The 16787-nt window shown below is 39.0% G+C and overlaps 2 protein-coding genes across 4 annotated transcripts in view; both read left to right on the top strand.

The window, feature by feature from the left end:
• LOC131350745 (uncharacterized) overlaps positions 1-16787 on the top strand; it is a 63085-nt gene that overhangs the window by 28013 nt on the left and 18285 nt on the right. For 2 of the 3 annotated variants that reach the window (XM_058385610.1, XM_058385582.1), the window contains exon 1: positions 10536-10648. The exons of the other annotated variant lie outside the window; for it this stretch is intronic. The gene's annotated coding sequence lies outside the window, so the exon portion shown is untranslated. Of the gene's footprint in view, positions 1-10535; positions 10649-16787 lie in introns of those variants that run through there. 3 annotated transcript variants of the gene reach the window in all.
• LOC131350766 (uncharacterized) lies at positions 1369-5016 on the top strand. Its single transcript, XM_058385627.1, has 2 exons — positions 1369-1488; positions 2149-5016. The coding sequence occupies exon 2, from the start codon at positions 2166-2168 to the stop codon at positions 3684-3686; it is 1521 nt and encodes a 506-aa protein (XP_058241610.1). The 5' UTR covers positions 1369-1488; positions 2149-2165; the 3' UTR covers positions 3687-5016.

Below are 16787 nucleotides of genomic sequence, written 5' to 3'. Positions count from 1 at the left end.
AAAGACATTCAAATAAAATTGCTAATTGTTTTATTTGTTACTACAGTTGGAGATACAGGGAGCCTGTCCTCATAAAATGCTGTTAGGTTCCTATCATCTTCATTCCATCTTTTCTTTAGATTTTGATAAGTTCAAGTCTAATTGATTTTTGGAGCTATTTGAAGTCATATACTGCTTTTTCCCCTATATTTTTTAAAAGTATTTGTAATTATGAAAATGATCAATTTCCCAACAAGAGAATCTATATAATAACCTTTCCATTTGCAGAAATAGAAGAATTTAGGAGTTTAAGTCTGTCTGAGTGCATACTGTCATTATAGCAAAAATAGGGACACACCAAATACTAACTCACTAACTCGTGAATATTACTAACACACTACTTTTTACTCAAGCTGTTGCTGATATCAGTTCTAAACTCCATTGTGTTAGACTGATAAAATTACATCAAGCTGCTTTTCCTTTTTTCTTACATTTTTAAGTAGGCACTAAATACTTCTAACATTGTATAATATTAAGCAGCACGTTATCACCCAGTTTTACACTTACTTGATTTATTTTAGTTTGAAATGTTTAATTACACATTAATGTTAATGAAACATGGTCTGTTCATTCTTAACTATAACTAAAGGAAAATCATTTATTTACAATGAACGTTTTGTTTATTAACAGTGGCCCTACCTGAATTAATTATATGAATACATCAAGCAATCAACCAGCTACAAAAGCAAACATGGGTGTTGCTGCATTTTTTGATCCAAATTTTACACTCAAGTTGTCTGCCTGTTTTTTTTAAGGTAAGACTCATAGTGAAAAGAAAAATAGATTACACATTCTATTGTACACTAAGGGTGTGTTCACATAAGATAAATAATTGGAGGCCCCACCTCAAAACTTAGTTGTTAAAGGATCTGCTGTTAACATATTGGTTCCAGATACCACAGCGAACCATCAGGGATCTAGTGGAGTCCATGCCTCGTCGGGTCAGGGCTGTTTTGCAGCAAAAAGGGGAACCAACACAATATAAGGCAGGTGGTCATAATGATATGCCTGATTGGTGTAGAATTTTTATTTTTATACTTACAATTTATGACATTCACTAAAGAATATTGTATCATTATATATACAATAATAACTGTGACCTCACTTTAATTATCAACTGAATGCCATGTTGTGTTGTTTTGTAAATAGATTATTTGATTTTTAATGTTTATTATTCACCATCTGTTAATTTGTAAATAAAACCAATACAGTGTCGTTTGCTTTTGTTGGTTGCAGTAGACTTTTCTCAATTGATTTAATATAAGTGACTTAGGAGTTAAGGAGAATATTACAATTGTTAAAAAATCACTTAAATTGAAAACTTTTACTTAACAGTCCTGACAAGATAACTGAGATCAAGTGAACAAAGAGCATCAAAAGTAAACCCAGGTGTCTCTCTGTATTTTTTGATCCATTGTGGTCTCTCAAGCTGCTTTACTGGTCTTTCAGGTAAGACTGTCATGACATTACACATTGTACTGCACACTGATGTGATAAAATTATTAGGAAGTTGTTGAAGTTGTTTCTTTCTTTACAATATGGAAAGCCATAAATCTATGCAAATTGTCAACAGATGTATGTTTTGTATATTAAACTAGTGCTTATGCAATCAAGCATAAAGTAGCAGCAATCTCATTTTCCTTTCCTGGAATTCTATACAGTAAAAACAATGAAAATCAACTTTTAATAATTTTCACTCTATATAATTTTCATACAGTTTTCAATAAGAGAACAGTTTCCCAACTGTCAGGTGACAGATGTGATTAACTTTTGTAAAATATCTTCACTTCTTACATAGTTATTTCTTTAGTATAGTATAGTATAGAACAGTATAAATAAATATCGTTTAGTCAGGTTTACATGTATCTTTACTAATATATACCTCACTTATATCCTTATTTACTTATACATATTTTTTAATTTTTAGTGAATATTTGTTGAAAACTGTATTGAGAACATAATGAATAGAGATCTAAAACAGTCCTTTATAAATTTACGATCTGGTGTGAAATAATTAAAATAGTTGCTATTAAAATTAAAATAAATAATATACTATAGAGAGTAATATTATAAAATTACTGTGATTTTAATTGTGTATTTTATTTACAGAAGTTCAATCATTAATCATGGCATCACAAGGAAAACGTCTCCATATTGTCACATGGAACACTCAGGGTATAAGAAGCCCATCCCAAAAGTTTTCAAATGTGTTGAGCTGTCTCAATGATCTTCAGGCTGATGTTGTCTTTATACAAGAGACACGTGTTGGGACAAAAAATTACCAAATGTTGACAGATGTTAGAGATTGGAAAATCTATTTCACTGTAAACAACTCCTCCAGCAAAGGAGTCGCAATACTGATAAACAACAATGTACCTTTTAATTACATATGCCATGATGAGGATTGTAGTGGAGGTTACATTGTGCTGTTCTGTCACCTGTATGGTGAACTCTACACACTTGTCAGTGTGTACAAACATAAGGCAGATAGAACTGTCTTGGGTAGACTGAAAGAGTATTTGATGGAAGCAGCTGAGGGTGTGCTAGTGGTTGGAGGAGATTTCAACACAGTTTTACATCCCAGCTTTGATCGGAGTCCTTCAGACTCGAACCATTCAGCATTTAGATCTATTTTAGAAGACTTTACTGTTTCTCTGAATCTAAGAGACACCTGGTCATACTTGCGCTTTGCTGATGAGGGTTTTACACGCCATCAGAATGACAGTCACTCTAGACTAGACATGTTTTTCATGCGCAGTGACACAATGAGACTAGTGTGTGGTATCAGAGTGGAAGACAACGAAATTTCTGATCATAATCCAGTTGTTCTGGTTCTTGAAGTGCAAGAACAGGCAGGAAGTAAATTTCCAAAAGTGGCCTTACTTTTAAAAACAGCAACACATACAGGTATCAGAAAACCCAACAGGATATCAGGGAAGATCAGTGGGGCAGAAATACTGAGTGCCATCAAGACTTTGTCTGATTTAAAAGAGCAAAGACCTAATCGAAGACAAGTGGAGCACATCAAAAGTCATCCATGTTCAGTGACAGAAATTCTAAAGATAAAGTACAACAACATGTTAAAAACAAAATGTGTCTCTGAAGCTTTTAAAGAATATCATCTTTCACAAGGCAGACACATCTTCAATGTGGAATATTTGATAATCTCTCAAGTTTTAGCCAAACGTCTTAGTGCATACATTTTCCCCTGTTCTATACAAAAACAAGAAACAATTCTTGATAAATTTCTCACTGTGACTTGTGACAAAGGCACACAAAAAATCAAGTCATCTTTCTTAGAGACAAGCCTCAGACTTGAAAATGAATGGAAAGAGAAACTGAGACATTCTGAGCCCCCAGCAAAGTTCCATATTCTAGAATGTCTCCTTCCAGTAGACCAAGGCTCTTCTGGGAAACTTTTGCTGCCTGAATGTCCGCTCACCAACACTATCCTTAATTTGGCTCTGAATAAACTAGATCACATTCTCAATGACGAGATGGAATGCAGAAGCACTGTTTGTTTTCAGAGGCAGGCTCTGCTGATACATGCACACCAGAGCAAAAAGAAGCAAGTTGTTTCGCTAGTAGAGAAATTCCAGGAAGATTCTGGAATTATATTTCATAAAATATTTCACATAGAGGATTAAGATGATTAAAAAGCACACAAATGTGTGTAAATAAATTACATTTGATTACAGGTGGAGACTTACTGTTGTAGGAGTAAAACAAATCAAGACAAAAGCAAAGTAAACTATTTAATTTTATATTGTCATGTTGACTTTCATTAAATGATTTTTAAATGTCTGACTAAACCACATCTCAATATGTTTACTGTATTTTCTGGTATCTTGTCCATGTTTAAGTAATTATGCTGATATAGTACAACAACATGTTAAAGACAAAATATGTCTCTGAAGCTTTTAAAGAATATCATCTTTCACAAGACAGACACATCCTTAATGTAGAATATTTGATATTCTCTCAAGTTTTAGGCAAATGTCTTAGTGCATACATTTTCCCCTCTTCCCCTGTTAATGCATTTCTTCATTATTGTAGTCACTATTAGTTGTACATATGTTTACTGTATTTTCTGGAATTTTGTCCATTTTTAAGTAATTATGCTGTATATCCAATATGGTCTTTATTGTTATCAAATAGTAGTAATTTGCCATTTTACAAAATCTTGGAGGAAAAGATCAATCTGTTGGCCATTTTAGGAATGACCATATATAAGAGCTCATTAGTACGACAGTGGGTGATCACTGTCCTTCACTGGAGCCACAATTAAAATAGATTCATTAAAATATAAAGCTTTTCAAAAGCGATGCACTTATTAAGTTGGGATTATTAAAATAATTGCCACATACTCCCCTTCCCAAGTCACGCTGCATCACAATCACAATCTCGGTGATACATGACAAAAAAAAACGTTTTTGTTTACGTTGCCTTGTCCATTTTGTTTTCTATATGCTGAGCGTTGTTCATACCTGTCATTACCAAGCATTGCTTGAAGTTATGAAGTATCTTTGGTTTTTATCCTGTTTCTGGTTTACCAGTTTTTGCCAGTAGTTTTGTCTTGTTTATTTTGTTTATCATTTTACCTTACCCTTGCTCGTTTACTCTTCATGGATTGGATTTGGCTGCCTGCATTCTGCATAAAACATTTGTTATATTTACCAAATGTATTTTTATTGAAAATGTTTCCACTAACAAGATGTCTTTGTCATTTCATTTGAATTCATTTTTGTCCTGTTTTGTTAATTATGATACCAATGGTACTGTCAGTGGCAACTGGTGCTAAAAAATCTGGGAGGGAAACAAACTTAAAATCAAACTTTTAATAATGCAGGACTGTAAAATAACCATTTTTCATCTTCATTACTGCTAAGATAAAATATTGAAAATGTTATTGGTAAAGTCGACTGTTAAAGCATGCAATAAATGTACTATGAAATAAATGTACTATGAATCAGTGAATTTGAGTTCAATGTGGGTTTATTATAAGTAAAGAAGTAATGAAAGTAATCATTAAAACACACACACACACACACATACACACTAGAAAGTTGTGTCATCACAGGCCTCCTTTCTTTCTTTCTAGCTTGCCAATTTCTCAATGACTTTCAATGACTTTCTGGAAAGTCAGGCATGTCAGACACCAGTCTCTTTTCCATTGACAGCATGGCCAGTGCATTCAGTAAGAAGTGCTGGAAAAGCACTGAGCATAAGCTCGACCACAGTCACTTGACTGCTGCAGAATTTGCAAATTGGGTTGATCTTGTCCAAGCTCCTTGATTCTTTTCTTTTCTTCATCTGAACGCCTTGTGAAAGGGAATTTTTGTAAAGATATAACCGAATTTTCTTTCATCTCGAGATATTTTGCTTGCTTCCACATTAATCAGTACTTGTCCATTAACTGACAATCTGCTGAGCAGTAATGAGACTCATTTAGAATGGTCCAATCACATGAGGCCAAATATATATAAAATAATATTGATTCACTAACAACAAGTGGGCAGGAAAATTTGAAACAAGCCAATCAGAGCTCAGCCTCAAGTCATATGTCTTTTCAAAACTTTATGGACCTACATACGCACCCTGCACACACACACACACACACATTGTAAACAAATGATAATATGACTAACAATGGAACAGTACGACTAAAAGATTCAATTTCATTATTAAAATACATAATTATTGTTAACGTGTAAAGAAAGACTGGCAACCAGGTCATCTCCTCTGGTCTGTATATTTCCCAGTCCACCAGGTATTGTAAGCCTTTACTCCTGCGGCATATCCAGCAGCCTTCTGATGGTCTAGGCCAGGTGGTCATCCATGACCAGGGCAGGGGTTGGAAGGAGGGTTCAAAAACTTACATAGACAGGCTTCAGTTGGGAAATATGGAAGAATGGGTGGATGTGCAATGGACCCGAGGAGCTTGAGTATGACTGCAGAGGGTTTGAAGATGCTTTCAATGGAAAATGGTCCTAAAATGTGGGGAGAATGTTTTTGGAGTCAGTTATGATTGGAATGTTCTCAAAGGAGGGCCATACATTCTGCTCTGGCTGGCATGGTGGAACGAGTCTCTCACCAAATTTCACAATGTCCATTACAGTGATAGATAGATAGATAGATAGATAGATAGATAGATAGATAGATAGATAGATAGATAGATAGATAGATAGATAGATAGATAGATAGATAGATAGATAGATAGATAGATACTTTATTCATCCCAAAGGGAAATTCACAGTTTCCAGCAGTATCCACAAACACAGGTAATAGATAAAATAGGAAGGAATTTAACAAAAATACTAAAATACCCAAATTAGTGGACCTATATGGATGAAACAGTCTGGTGACAGAGCTAGTGACAGTGCTAGACTGGGAGTTGTAGGCGAGGTAGCTGGCAGCTTCAGATAGAGCAGTTGTTATTCATGACACACTGCAGCTCTATTTCCAACTCCTGATTCATACATTCTGCTTGCCCATTGGTCTGGGGATGAAATCTTGAGGAGATGTTAACAGTGAGAGTATAGAGAAGAGAGCAAAAGACATGGTTTACTACAAGGTCAGTGGTTTAATGGGCTATGGAAAGTTTGGGGAGAGCCACAAAGTGTACAGCTGTTCTATTGTCTAGCTTATAAAATGGCAAGCTAGAGACAAAATCCAAAGCCATCTAAGACACTGGGAGGCTGGAGACATGCAGACAGGCAGGTTGGTAGTGTGAGACTTACCACGTCTGAGCATGCAGCATTTCCTTGTGTGCTTTGAATGTGCTGTATGTATCAGGGGTTGATTTTCAAGCAGGCACTGAAGGACTTAAGAGTGAGAAGAGTCCATCATTAAGGCCAGGTACTCAAAGTGTTAAACACCATTTTCCATTTCGGAGTGGTTATCAAATGATATGCATTTCACAGGTCTAACCTTGAGAAAATGGCGGCCCAGTGAATTGGTCCAAAAGCAGAGCTGTGGAGAGACTGGGGATACTTCTTTTTTGTTACCATGATGTTTTTCAGGTTCAGGATCCAGTAATCAATACAAGGGCAAAGGGAATGATCCTTTTATTAACAAAAAAGAATCTGGCACCCACAGGGGTGAAAGAGGGTCTGATTATGCAAGTGGTTATGGAGCCATTAATATATTGCTCTGTGGTCTCTCGGTCAGCGTACCAGGTTGTACAAAGGGCAGGAGGCTTGACCCCAAGAAGCAGGTCAGTAGTACCATCATATGAGGTGAGGTGGTTCTGAGAGGTCCTGTTCCTTGCTGAAGACCATTTTTCTCCAAGATGCTTAAGTATCCAGTATTTAACAATGCCCAAATCCTTTATTTGTCTACTAATCTGTCATATTAATGTTAGATCTACAGTGTTTTGTACTTTATTCTACAGTGAATTCCAGTGGTGTAAAGTAATGAAGTAAAATTACTTCGTTACAGTACTTAAGTATTTTTTGAGTGTTTTTGTACTTTACTTGAGTTTTTATTTTTCTGTCAATTTTTACTTTTACTTCACTTCTTTTTTGAAACAAATTCTATACTTTTACTCCGATACATTTTCTGTTCGGCATTTTCGTTACTTACTACAAAAAAACCTGCATCCAAATTTGCGGTAAAGGAAGTTTGTGGTTAATGATGACTTTAGGTGTCCTAAAGCAAAAACGCAAAACGCCCTGCTAAGTGCTGTCAGGAGCATGCCTAGCCAATCAGAAGCCCTGTTAAGTGCTGTCAGGAGCATGCCTAGCCAATCAGAAGCCCTGTTAAGTGCTCTCAGGAGCATGCCTAGCCAATCAGAAGCCCTGTTAAGTGCTGTCAGGAGCCTAGCCAATCAGAAGCCTAGACAAAACTTTATTACCAGTTCCAGTAGTTTAACAACAATGGCGCGTCGTCGGAAAGTGACGCCCTTGAAAATTGTGAAATGTGAAAATTTCATTGTAGAATGTAGAAGTCGGACCGGGTCTCATCCAAAACCTCCATCACTGTGTGCGTTATTGGAGTTTTGTATGCAGCAGCAGTGAGCTCCGTATTACATTCCGGCCCCTCTGTTCATGAACGTAATGTGTCAGTAACTGCACGTGCATGTGCACGCATGTAAAAAGTCCAGTAAGCAACGTTAACACACTCAGTAGTTCACGTAAGTCTGCTATTGCACAAAAATATCTTCATAAACAAAGCTCAGAAAATCAAGGAGACCGGCACACAGACAATGATGTCAATTCATCAAAATCTCCGTTTCCCCTGTCTACACAACACCACTGAAAACGGTGAGTTTTGGACTTTGTCAGGAGTTTTCCAAAAGCTCCATTTTCAACGACCTCAAACTGCATTAGTATGTGGACGAAAGGTCAAAACACAGAGAAAATCTCCCTTCTTAAAAATGTGGACATGGCCTTAGTTACAAGTGCACATGTACGGAAACACTGATACTGTACACTTCATTACAATACAGTTCACTAAGTTCTAAAGGCCTCTTCTTTCTTTCATGCAAGTCTTATTTTTTGGTGGTGCACTTATTGAGAAGTTTAAGAAAGAAAGCAATACAGAATAAAATTCATAATTCTCCAAATTATTACAGTCTTGCTTTTTATTTAAATAATTTACTTCTACTTTTACTTTCCACACTTGAATACATTCATAAAAAAATACTTTTGATACTTAAGTACAGTTTATTTCAGATACTTTAAGACTTTTACTCAAGTACTGTAGAATTATAATGGGTGACTAAGTTTTACTTGAGTCATTTCCTAACAAAATACCTGTACTTTTACTAAAGTATGGCTTTTGGGTACTTTATACAACACTGGTGAATTCAGAGATTCTCTTTCACATAGGGTAGATTTGACTATGCAAAAGCCAGCTGACGGCAATTCTTTATTCATGTCTTTATAAATGCACACAGGCTGAGCTAAGCATGTTTGACTATCTGTATTGAGTATTCGTTTGAGAGATTCAAGCAAGGATAAGGAAATCACTTCTGGACATTTGCATCAGACTGTGTTTATGTCTCATATGCTGTGAGCAGCAGCTGATTTGAGGTCAAGAGAAAGGAAATTAAATATAATTAAGCAAAGCTACATTTTCATTTTTGCCTTCTAAACATATGTCCAGCTCATAAAACAAGAACATATATGTACATATAGCACACATGAGATTTCTAGTAGCATTATTCTACTTTCTTTATTTAACATATTGAATCTTGCATGTTCTTGCTAGATTTGCAAACAGACAGATAGATAGATAGATAGATAGATAGATAGATAGATAGATAGATAGATAGATAGATAGATAGATAGATAGATAGATAGATAGATAGAAACACTGTTTTCCCCCTTGGGCACACAATTTCAATATTATATTGTATTAAAAAACCACATACTCCCAAGCAGGCTTAAGTTTCGATCTTCAAGGGTTAAACATTACACTGCGGAAATAGAGAAGTGCCCATGCAAATGGGGCACAGAGGTTTGTGCATCAGGCTGCTTTTTTGTTTCCCTCTGTCTTTTCTTTGTGTTTTAACTTTTGCTGTAAATCTTATGGACCAGCAAAGTACCAAATAATTACAGAACCTGTGGTGAGAGTTTCTGTAAATCATATGACTGATCTGATTCTTCATCTAATTCACGTCTTCATTTTTGCTGAGTGCACAAGGTAAGTTCCACACAATAATGGAATTATGTTAAAAAAGAAAATAGATTACTTACAGTTTAAGCATAATTATATTTCTATACTTATACTAATATATACATATTTCTGAAACATGATGTGGAATGATGTAAAGTGGAGTTACTTTTAATTGTCTGTAAATGGTCTGTATCAGAATAATGTCTGTATTGTATGTGTCATTATTTTATGTCTGTACATTTGAATAATGGTATCACCATTGTTTAGGTGTGACTTATGTAACTGTGACGTGCATTTATATTTCCTGTAAATTGTATGATCTCATTTCTTCTATCAGTTGAGTGTACAAGGGAAGTTCCTAGCAGGGAAATATATATAACTTTAAACATATTTAGGATGTTTATTATAAATTAAACAATTAAAACACACACATACAGAAACATTGATGAGTTGTGGTTGTTTCTTCACTTCATCAATTTCTAAGGCGTTAGTTATCATTTTATGATCATCTGTGTCATATTTCACCATAAAACAAGGAAGCTTTACTTGGTTTACTTGTCTACAGCTTTTAAAATGTAAATTAAACTGTAATAGTTGTGTTAAAATGCTGTATTTTTAGTGTTTTGTAGTTACCTAGACATTCAATTAAAACTGCTGATTTAAAAAAGAAATTTTTGTTTCTTTTTTCTTTTCTTTTTTTACTTAATAGACATAAATATTCATTTGTTTGTTATAGTTTGAAATTGTAATTAAATGTTAATGTTGAAAATATGCTTAATTAAATGTTAATATATATTTTTCAATGAATCGTTATCAGTTTATTCTTAACTCAATCATGCAAAATCAATTACTTACAATGAGTGTTTTTATTTAACAGTGGCCCTACCTGATTAAGATCAAGTCATCAACCAACAACAGAAGCAAATGCTGGTGTTGCTGCATTCTTTGATCCAAATTTAGCTCTTAAGTTGTCTGCCTAGTTTTTCAGGTAAGGCTCATTGTACAAAGAGATGCCAATGCATTACACAGTGTACTGTACACTATGGGTGTGTTCACACTGAATACTTCAGTCCAGTTCAGGGTCAGTTCAGATTTGTTTTCCATACTGAATTTTAGATTAATTACAAACTGTGGATCAATTAGACAATTCCACTTGTCACATTTGTAAGTACGTTTGCAAAAGTTTGTAGTCCAGGAAATAAGAATCCTTGGGCAGGTGGTACCCCAGCATGCAATGGAAAAGGGTAAGCTATGTGGTCAAGTGTCAATAGTGAGTTTTGGGCTTATAGCCCATGGCAAAATTTGGGCCCAATCATATTTGTATCAGAAAGTTTCAAATAAATCTACTGACCTCCTGGTTAAATTTCTGGATATGACCAATAGTTTCTGGATACCTGAAACCTGGAAGTGAGGTCAATTCCACTGTGGACCCTAGTCACTTATTGTGTCCTCTGCTTTTGGAAGCAAAAAACAGGTGTAGAGAAATTTGGCTATAGTCAAGGCAGAGATGAGTCTGGAAAGTGACTTGGAGAATTACTCTATGATAAGAAGAATGATGGTGATACCTTGGGATTCAGAAGGTTAGGAAATCTATGGCTCTGTCATACAAGGGCCATTGGGTTGTGAGCAGTGGGATTAACTTAGTTACAGACATGGCTTGAGGGACCTTCAACTGGATGAGTCAATGTTGGTCCACCAGTACCTAAGCAGAGTGTAAATGCATTGATACATAGGCAGCTGGGAACAAAGAGCTCATGAGGAGGACAGGAGTGCGTGTTCCTGCCGAGTGACTGTCCAGTTGTCAATGGATGCACTGTGTGTGTGTTCAGTTGAGGAATGGGCTCAGGGCCCAGCAGAATGGACCAGGAAAGAAAACCTGCTTTAGCATTAGAGCTGGGGTGATAGGACAGAGTGAAATGTAAGCAGTCAAAAAACAGAGACCAGCAGGGTTGTTGCGGCTTTGGGTACTGGGCCATTCAGAGGTGGCTGTTCAACCTCCTCCAGTGTCTCCCACTCCTTCAGAGCCAACTTGATGGCTAGCAGTTCTCAATTTCCAATGTTGTAATTGTGCTCACTGGGTAGACTGCCTCCAGGAAAAGAAGGCCACAGTATTGAGCTTTTGCATCTTCCTGAAACACTGTGACAGAACCCAACTCCTGTTTCAGAGATGTTCACCTCCACATCGAAGGGCTTTGTTGGGTGCTGTTTTTAAACTCCACCAAATATACTAAATAATCAGGGATAATGACCTTACACAATAAATAATGTTCCATTAATCCTTGTGAGCAAAAGCGTCTTATCTTAAAGCACAAGACAGCAGGTATATATAGGGAAGGTAATTATTGAAACATAAGGAACAGGTGAAGAGGTGGGGAAAGGGAGGCAGGATCGGTTGGGGCAAGTACATGTGCAAACACAACGTAAACAAAAGCACAAGGGAACATAAAGAAACCCTGCCAGACTGCTCTCTGGTGTTCTGCCAGGGAACTGTCCAGCAGTCTGTGACAGTAAATGTAACCCAAGATGATTAATGATTAACTAATCTGTCTGTGTGTGTGTGTGTGTGAACACCATACACCTGACTGAAAAATACAAAGATGTAATAATGTAGACTTAACTGAAGACTTGTATCATAATTGCTTAAATATGAATTTCTTCATTTCTTACATTTGTACCACCAGTTGACTGCTGAGCCAAAAGTACATTTTCAACAAGGTAATATAGTTATTTTGGCTTAACATAACATACAATACACAGATAATAATATAATATATAATTTCGTCTTATATTCTGGGTTTTATTTGAGTTTTACAATTAAATTCAAGATTGCTAGATAAGTCTCTGGCTTATCTTTTAAATATACAACACAAAGCACAACGACAGAAAGTATATATATATATATATATATATATATATATATATATATGTAATGTGTTTTTTAAATAAGAAAAATGTACTTTATAAATAATGTATAAAACAATAATAATACATAATAAAAGAGAATGTAAAGAAATAAACTGTTTTTATTAAGTGTATTTACGTTGAAGATCAGACACAATCAAGTCTTCATTTTGTCTCCTGGAACACAAATGGTATTAAAACAAAGTTCCAAAAATTGTTGATGAGCCTTAGTAACCTTCATGCTGATGTTGCCTTCATACAAGAGACACATGTTGAGATGGACGATGACATCCTGAAAGATGTTGAAGGCTGGAGATCCTACTTCACTGTGTACAGCTTGAAAAGCAAAGGAGTCGCAATGCTGATAAGAGACAGCGTACCATTTGAGTACATACGCCATGATGAGGATTATAGTGGAGGTTACATTGTGCTATTCTGTAAACTGTATGGTGATGTAAGGACTCGTCAGGCGCCGGTGTATTAGAATCCATCAGCAGATTTATTGAAGAACAGAAGACAGGTAATCGTAGTCAAGGAAACGTAAGCAAGGGTCAAGTACCAGAAAACTAACACTCAGCAAACTAGTCAAAAACGCAAATCCAAAACTCGTAGCGAAGAGAATAAACAGGCAAGGTCATACATGAAGTAGCTAAACAGGAACTGAATCAAGGCTTGGCAAGTAACGCTAAATGGAAACAATGCTTTGCAACTGAGTGAAGGTGGCGAGCTGCTTAAATACACCTCTGTACCGGAAGTGGGCAGAGATGGTTAATATTCGGGCGATGGCTCCCTCTGGTGTTCAGGCCCAGGCTGCCTAGTGACAGAACCCCCCCATCTAGAAACATCTCCAGGTGTTCGTCGTCGAGGGTGCCCCCTCGGACGAGGAGCAGGTCTGTGGGGAAAGTTTTGGTGAAACTCCTCTATGAGTCTGCTGGGTCCAGGATGTCGCGAGCATTGACCCAGCAGTGCTCCTCGGGGCCGTACCCCTCCCAGTCCACCAAGTATTGGAGGCGACTGCCCTGGCGATGTGAGTTCAAAATGGTGTTAACTCGGTAGGCGAGGGAGCCGTCAACGTCCAGGGGAGGGGGCGGTTCGTGAGTATTGGGGTTCGTTGTCTGGGGTCCGTAATAAGGCTTGAGCAGAGACACATGAAACGTGGGCGAGATGCTATATGAGGCGGGCAGTTCAAGGCGATAAGAGACCGGATTTATCTGGCGAACAATCTTGAAAGGGCCTATGAATTTCGGGCTGAGTTTACGGCAGGGTAGTTTCAGTTTCAGGTTACGTGTGGACAACCAAACCCTTTGCCCCACCTGGTAGGCTGGGTGAGGCTGACGTCGGCGGTTGGCTTGAATAACCTGCCGTCGAATCGCCCTCTGTAGGCGGACATGGGCTCTTTCCCAGGTCTCCTGGCTGCGCTTGGACCACTCATCTACCGCGGGGACGTCGGAGGGCTCTCCGGACCAAGGGAACAGCGGTGGTTGATAGCCTAATACACATTGGAATGGCGTTAGTCCCGTGGAGGAATGAGTCAAAGAGTTCTGGGCATATTCGGCCCACGGGAGGAACTCGCTCAACCTGTGTTGTTCTTTGCTGCAGTATGCTCTCAGGAACAGTTCGGGGGTGGTGCCTCTGAGGTGTAGGCCTGTTCGATTTCCCTCATGAAATCCCAATGTATGGGGTCTACTAGAACAGAAGGTGGGAGGATGGTATCTGGGTATCTGGAGAGCGCGTCAGCTTTACCGTTCTTGGACCCCGGACGATAGGTGACTGTGAACTTGAATCGTGAGAAGAACAGTGCCCACCTGGCTTGGCGTGAGTTCAGGCGTTTAGCTTCACGAAGATACGCAAGGTTCCAGTGATCTGTGAGAATGAGAAACAGGTGAATAGCCCCCTCCAACCAATGCCTCCACTCCTCTAGGGCAGACTTCATGGCTAGCAGTTCCTTGTTGCCCACATCATAATTCATCTCCGCTGGTGTGAGTTTGCGGGAGAAGAAGGCGCATGGGTGCAGTTTGCCCGACTCTGGCTGGCATTGAGAAAGTACTGCCCCTACTCCGCAGTTAGAGGCGTCCACCTCCACGGGGAAAGGCAGGTCAGGTCACGGGTGTCGGAGTAAGGGGGCAGAGGAGAAGCTCTGCTTGAGCCTATTGAAGGCTGTCCTGGCTTGGTCAGTCCACCTTAATTTCCGTGGGTTTCCTTTCAGCGATGAGGTCAAAGGACTGGCTATGGTGCTATAATTCTGGATGAAACGGCGGTAAAAGTTTGCGAACCCCAGGAATCGTTGTAGCTCCTTAATACTGGTGGGTTCCGGCCAAGATGTGATAGCTGCCGCTTTGGACTGGTCCATTTCCACTCCATTTTGAGAAATCACATACCCCAGAAACATTATGGAGGAGCAGTGGAATACACACTTTTCCAGTTTTACAAAGAGGTTGTGGTCTGTGAGACGGTGAAGGACGGCTCGAACGTGAGAAACATGTTGGTCATGGTCGGATGAGTAAATCAGTATGTCGTCGATGTAAGCTATAACGTGACTGTGGAGCATGTCTCTGAATATTTCGTTAATCATGGATTGAAAAACTGCAGGGGCATTGGTAAGTCCATATGGCATGACTAAATACTCATAGTGTCCATTTGTCGTGTGAAAAGCAGTCTTCCATTCATCTCCCTCCTTTATCCTGATCAGGTTATAGGCACTGCGCAGATTGAGCTTAGTAAATACTTTAGCTCCTTGTAGCTGTTCGAGGGCAGCTGGAACTAACGGGAGAGGATAGGGGTAAGGCACGGTGATGGCATTCAAACCTCGGTAGTCAATGCATGGCCGGAGACCTCCGTCCTTTTTCTCCACAAAGAAAAAACCTGCAGCAGCCGGTGATGTAGAGGGTCGGATATATCCAGCCGTGAGGGCCTCTTCGATGTAGTCCTCCATGGCCTTTTTTTCTGGAATGGAGAGGGGGTAGACTCGACTCTTGGGTGGTGTGGTGTTGGGGAGGAGCTCAATGGCGCAATCCCATGGTCTGTGCGGTGGGAGCCTGGTCGCTTTCTCCTTAATGAAAACCTCTCGCAGATCGTATCCACTCCCTGGCGCAACTCCAGCAGCTGTACGGAAACATCCTTGCCTCCAGCCGGGTATTCGAATACCTCCTTGATTAAGTTCGCGAAATAATCCGCGGACGCTTTGAGGATCAGAGTCCCAAACCTCTACCGGTAAGCAGGGATAAAATAAACGCGCACCTGGTTCTCTCGTCGCCGTACGCCTCTGGTTGATGAGCAAAGTAGTTGTCGCATTGACGTAGAAATCCCCGGCAGCGATCGGCGGATCCGTCGAACTTTTCCGGCCGGGCGAAACGGGGAAGTTCGCTGCGCACATAGAGTGCCGGCGTAGCGGCAGCTGCTTGGTCTCGTGGCTGTTGCTAGAGTTGCTGATTCGTGGCTTTCAGGGAGTCAACTTCCTCTTGATACGCTAGGATGAGGACTCGCTGTCGCCATAACGCCGCTTGCATATCCGCTGGATTCATCTCTGGCGAAGCATTCTGTAAGGACTCGTCAGGCACCGGTGTATTAGAATCCATCAGCAGATTTACTGAAGAACAGAAGACAGGTAATCGTAGTCAAGGAAACGTAAGCAAGGGTCAAGTACCAGAAAACTAACACTCAGCAAACTAGTCAAAAACGCAAATCCGAAACTCGTAGCAAAGAGAATAAACAGGCAAGGTCATACACGAAGTAGCTAAACAGGAACTGAATCAAGGCTTGGCAAGTAACGCTAAATGGAAACAATGCTTCGCAACTGAGTGAAGGTGGCGAGCTGCTTAAATACACCTCTGTACCGGAAGTGGGCAGAGATGGTTAATATTCGGGCGATGGCTCCCTCTGGTGTTCAGGCCCAGGCTGCCTAGTGACAGGTGAACAATACACACTGGTTAATGTGTACAATCATAAGGCAGACAAAAATGTCTTGGGTAGACTGAAAGAGTATTTGATGGAAAAAGCTGAGGGTCTGCTAGTGGTTGGAGGAGACTTCAACACAGTTTTACATCCCAGCTTTGATTGGAGACATTCAAAGTCTCAAGAAAGGCTTTCAACACTGAGAGCTTTTTTAGAAGATTTTACTGTTTCCCTCAATCTCAGAGACACCTGGTCATACAAACACCCTGCTGTAGATGGCTTTACATGACGTCAGAATGACAGTCACTCCAGGATAGACATGTTTTTCCTGAGAG

Source organism: Hemibagrus wyckioides, linkage group LG01, assembly GCF_019097595.1.
Source record: "Hemibagrus wyckioides isolate EC202008001 linkage group LG01, SWU_Hwy_1.0, whole genome shotgun sequence".
Classification (NCBI taxonomy): domain Eukaryota; kingdom Metazoa; phylum Chordata; class Actinopteri; order Siluriformes; family Bagridae; genus Hemibagrus; species Hemibagrus wyckioides.
This window is presented reverse-complemented; position numbering and strand designations above follow the sequence as displayed.

What these genes read in the sequence shown, in the direction of transcription:
- LOC131350766 (XM_058385627.1), top strand. Translation starts at nt 2,166, where the DNA reads ATGGCATCACAAGGAAAACGTCTCCATATTGTCACATGGAACACTCAG.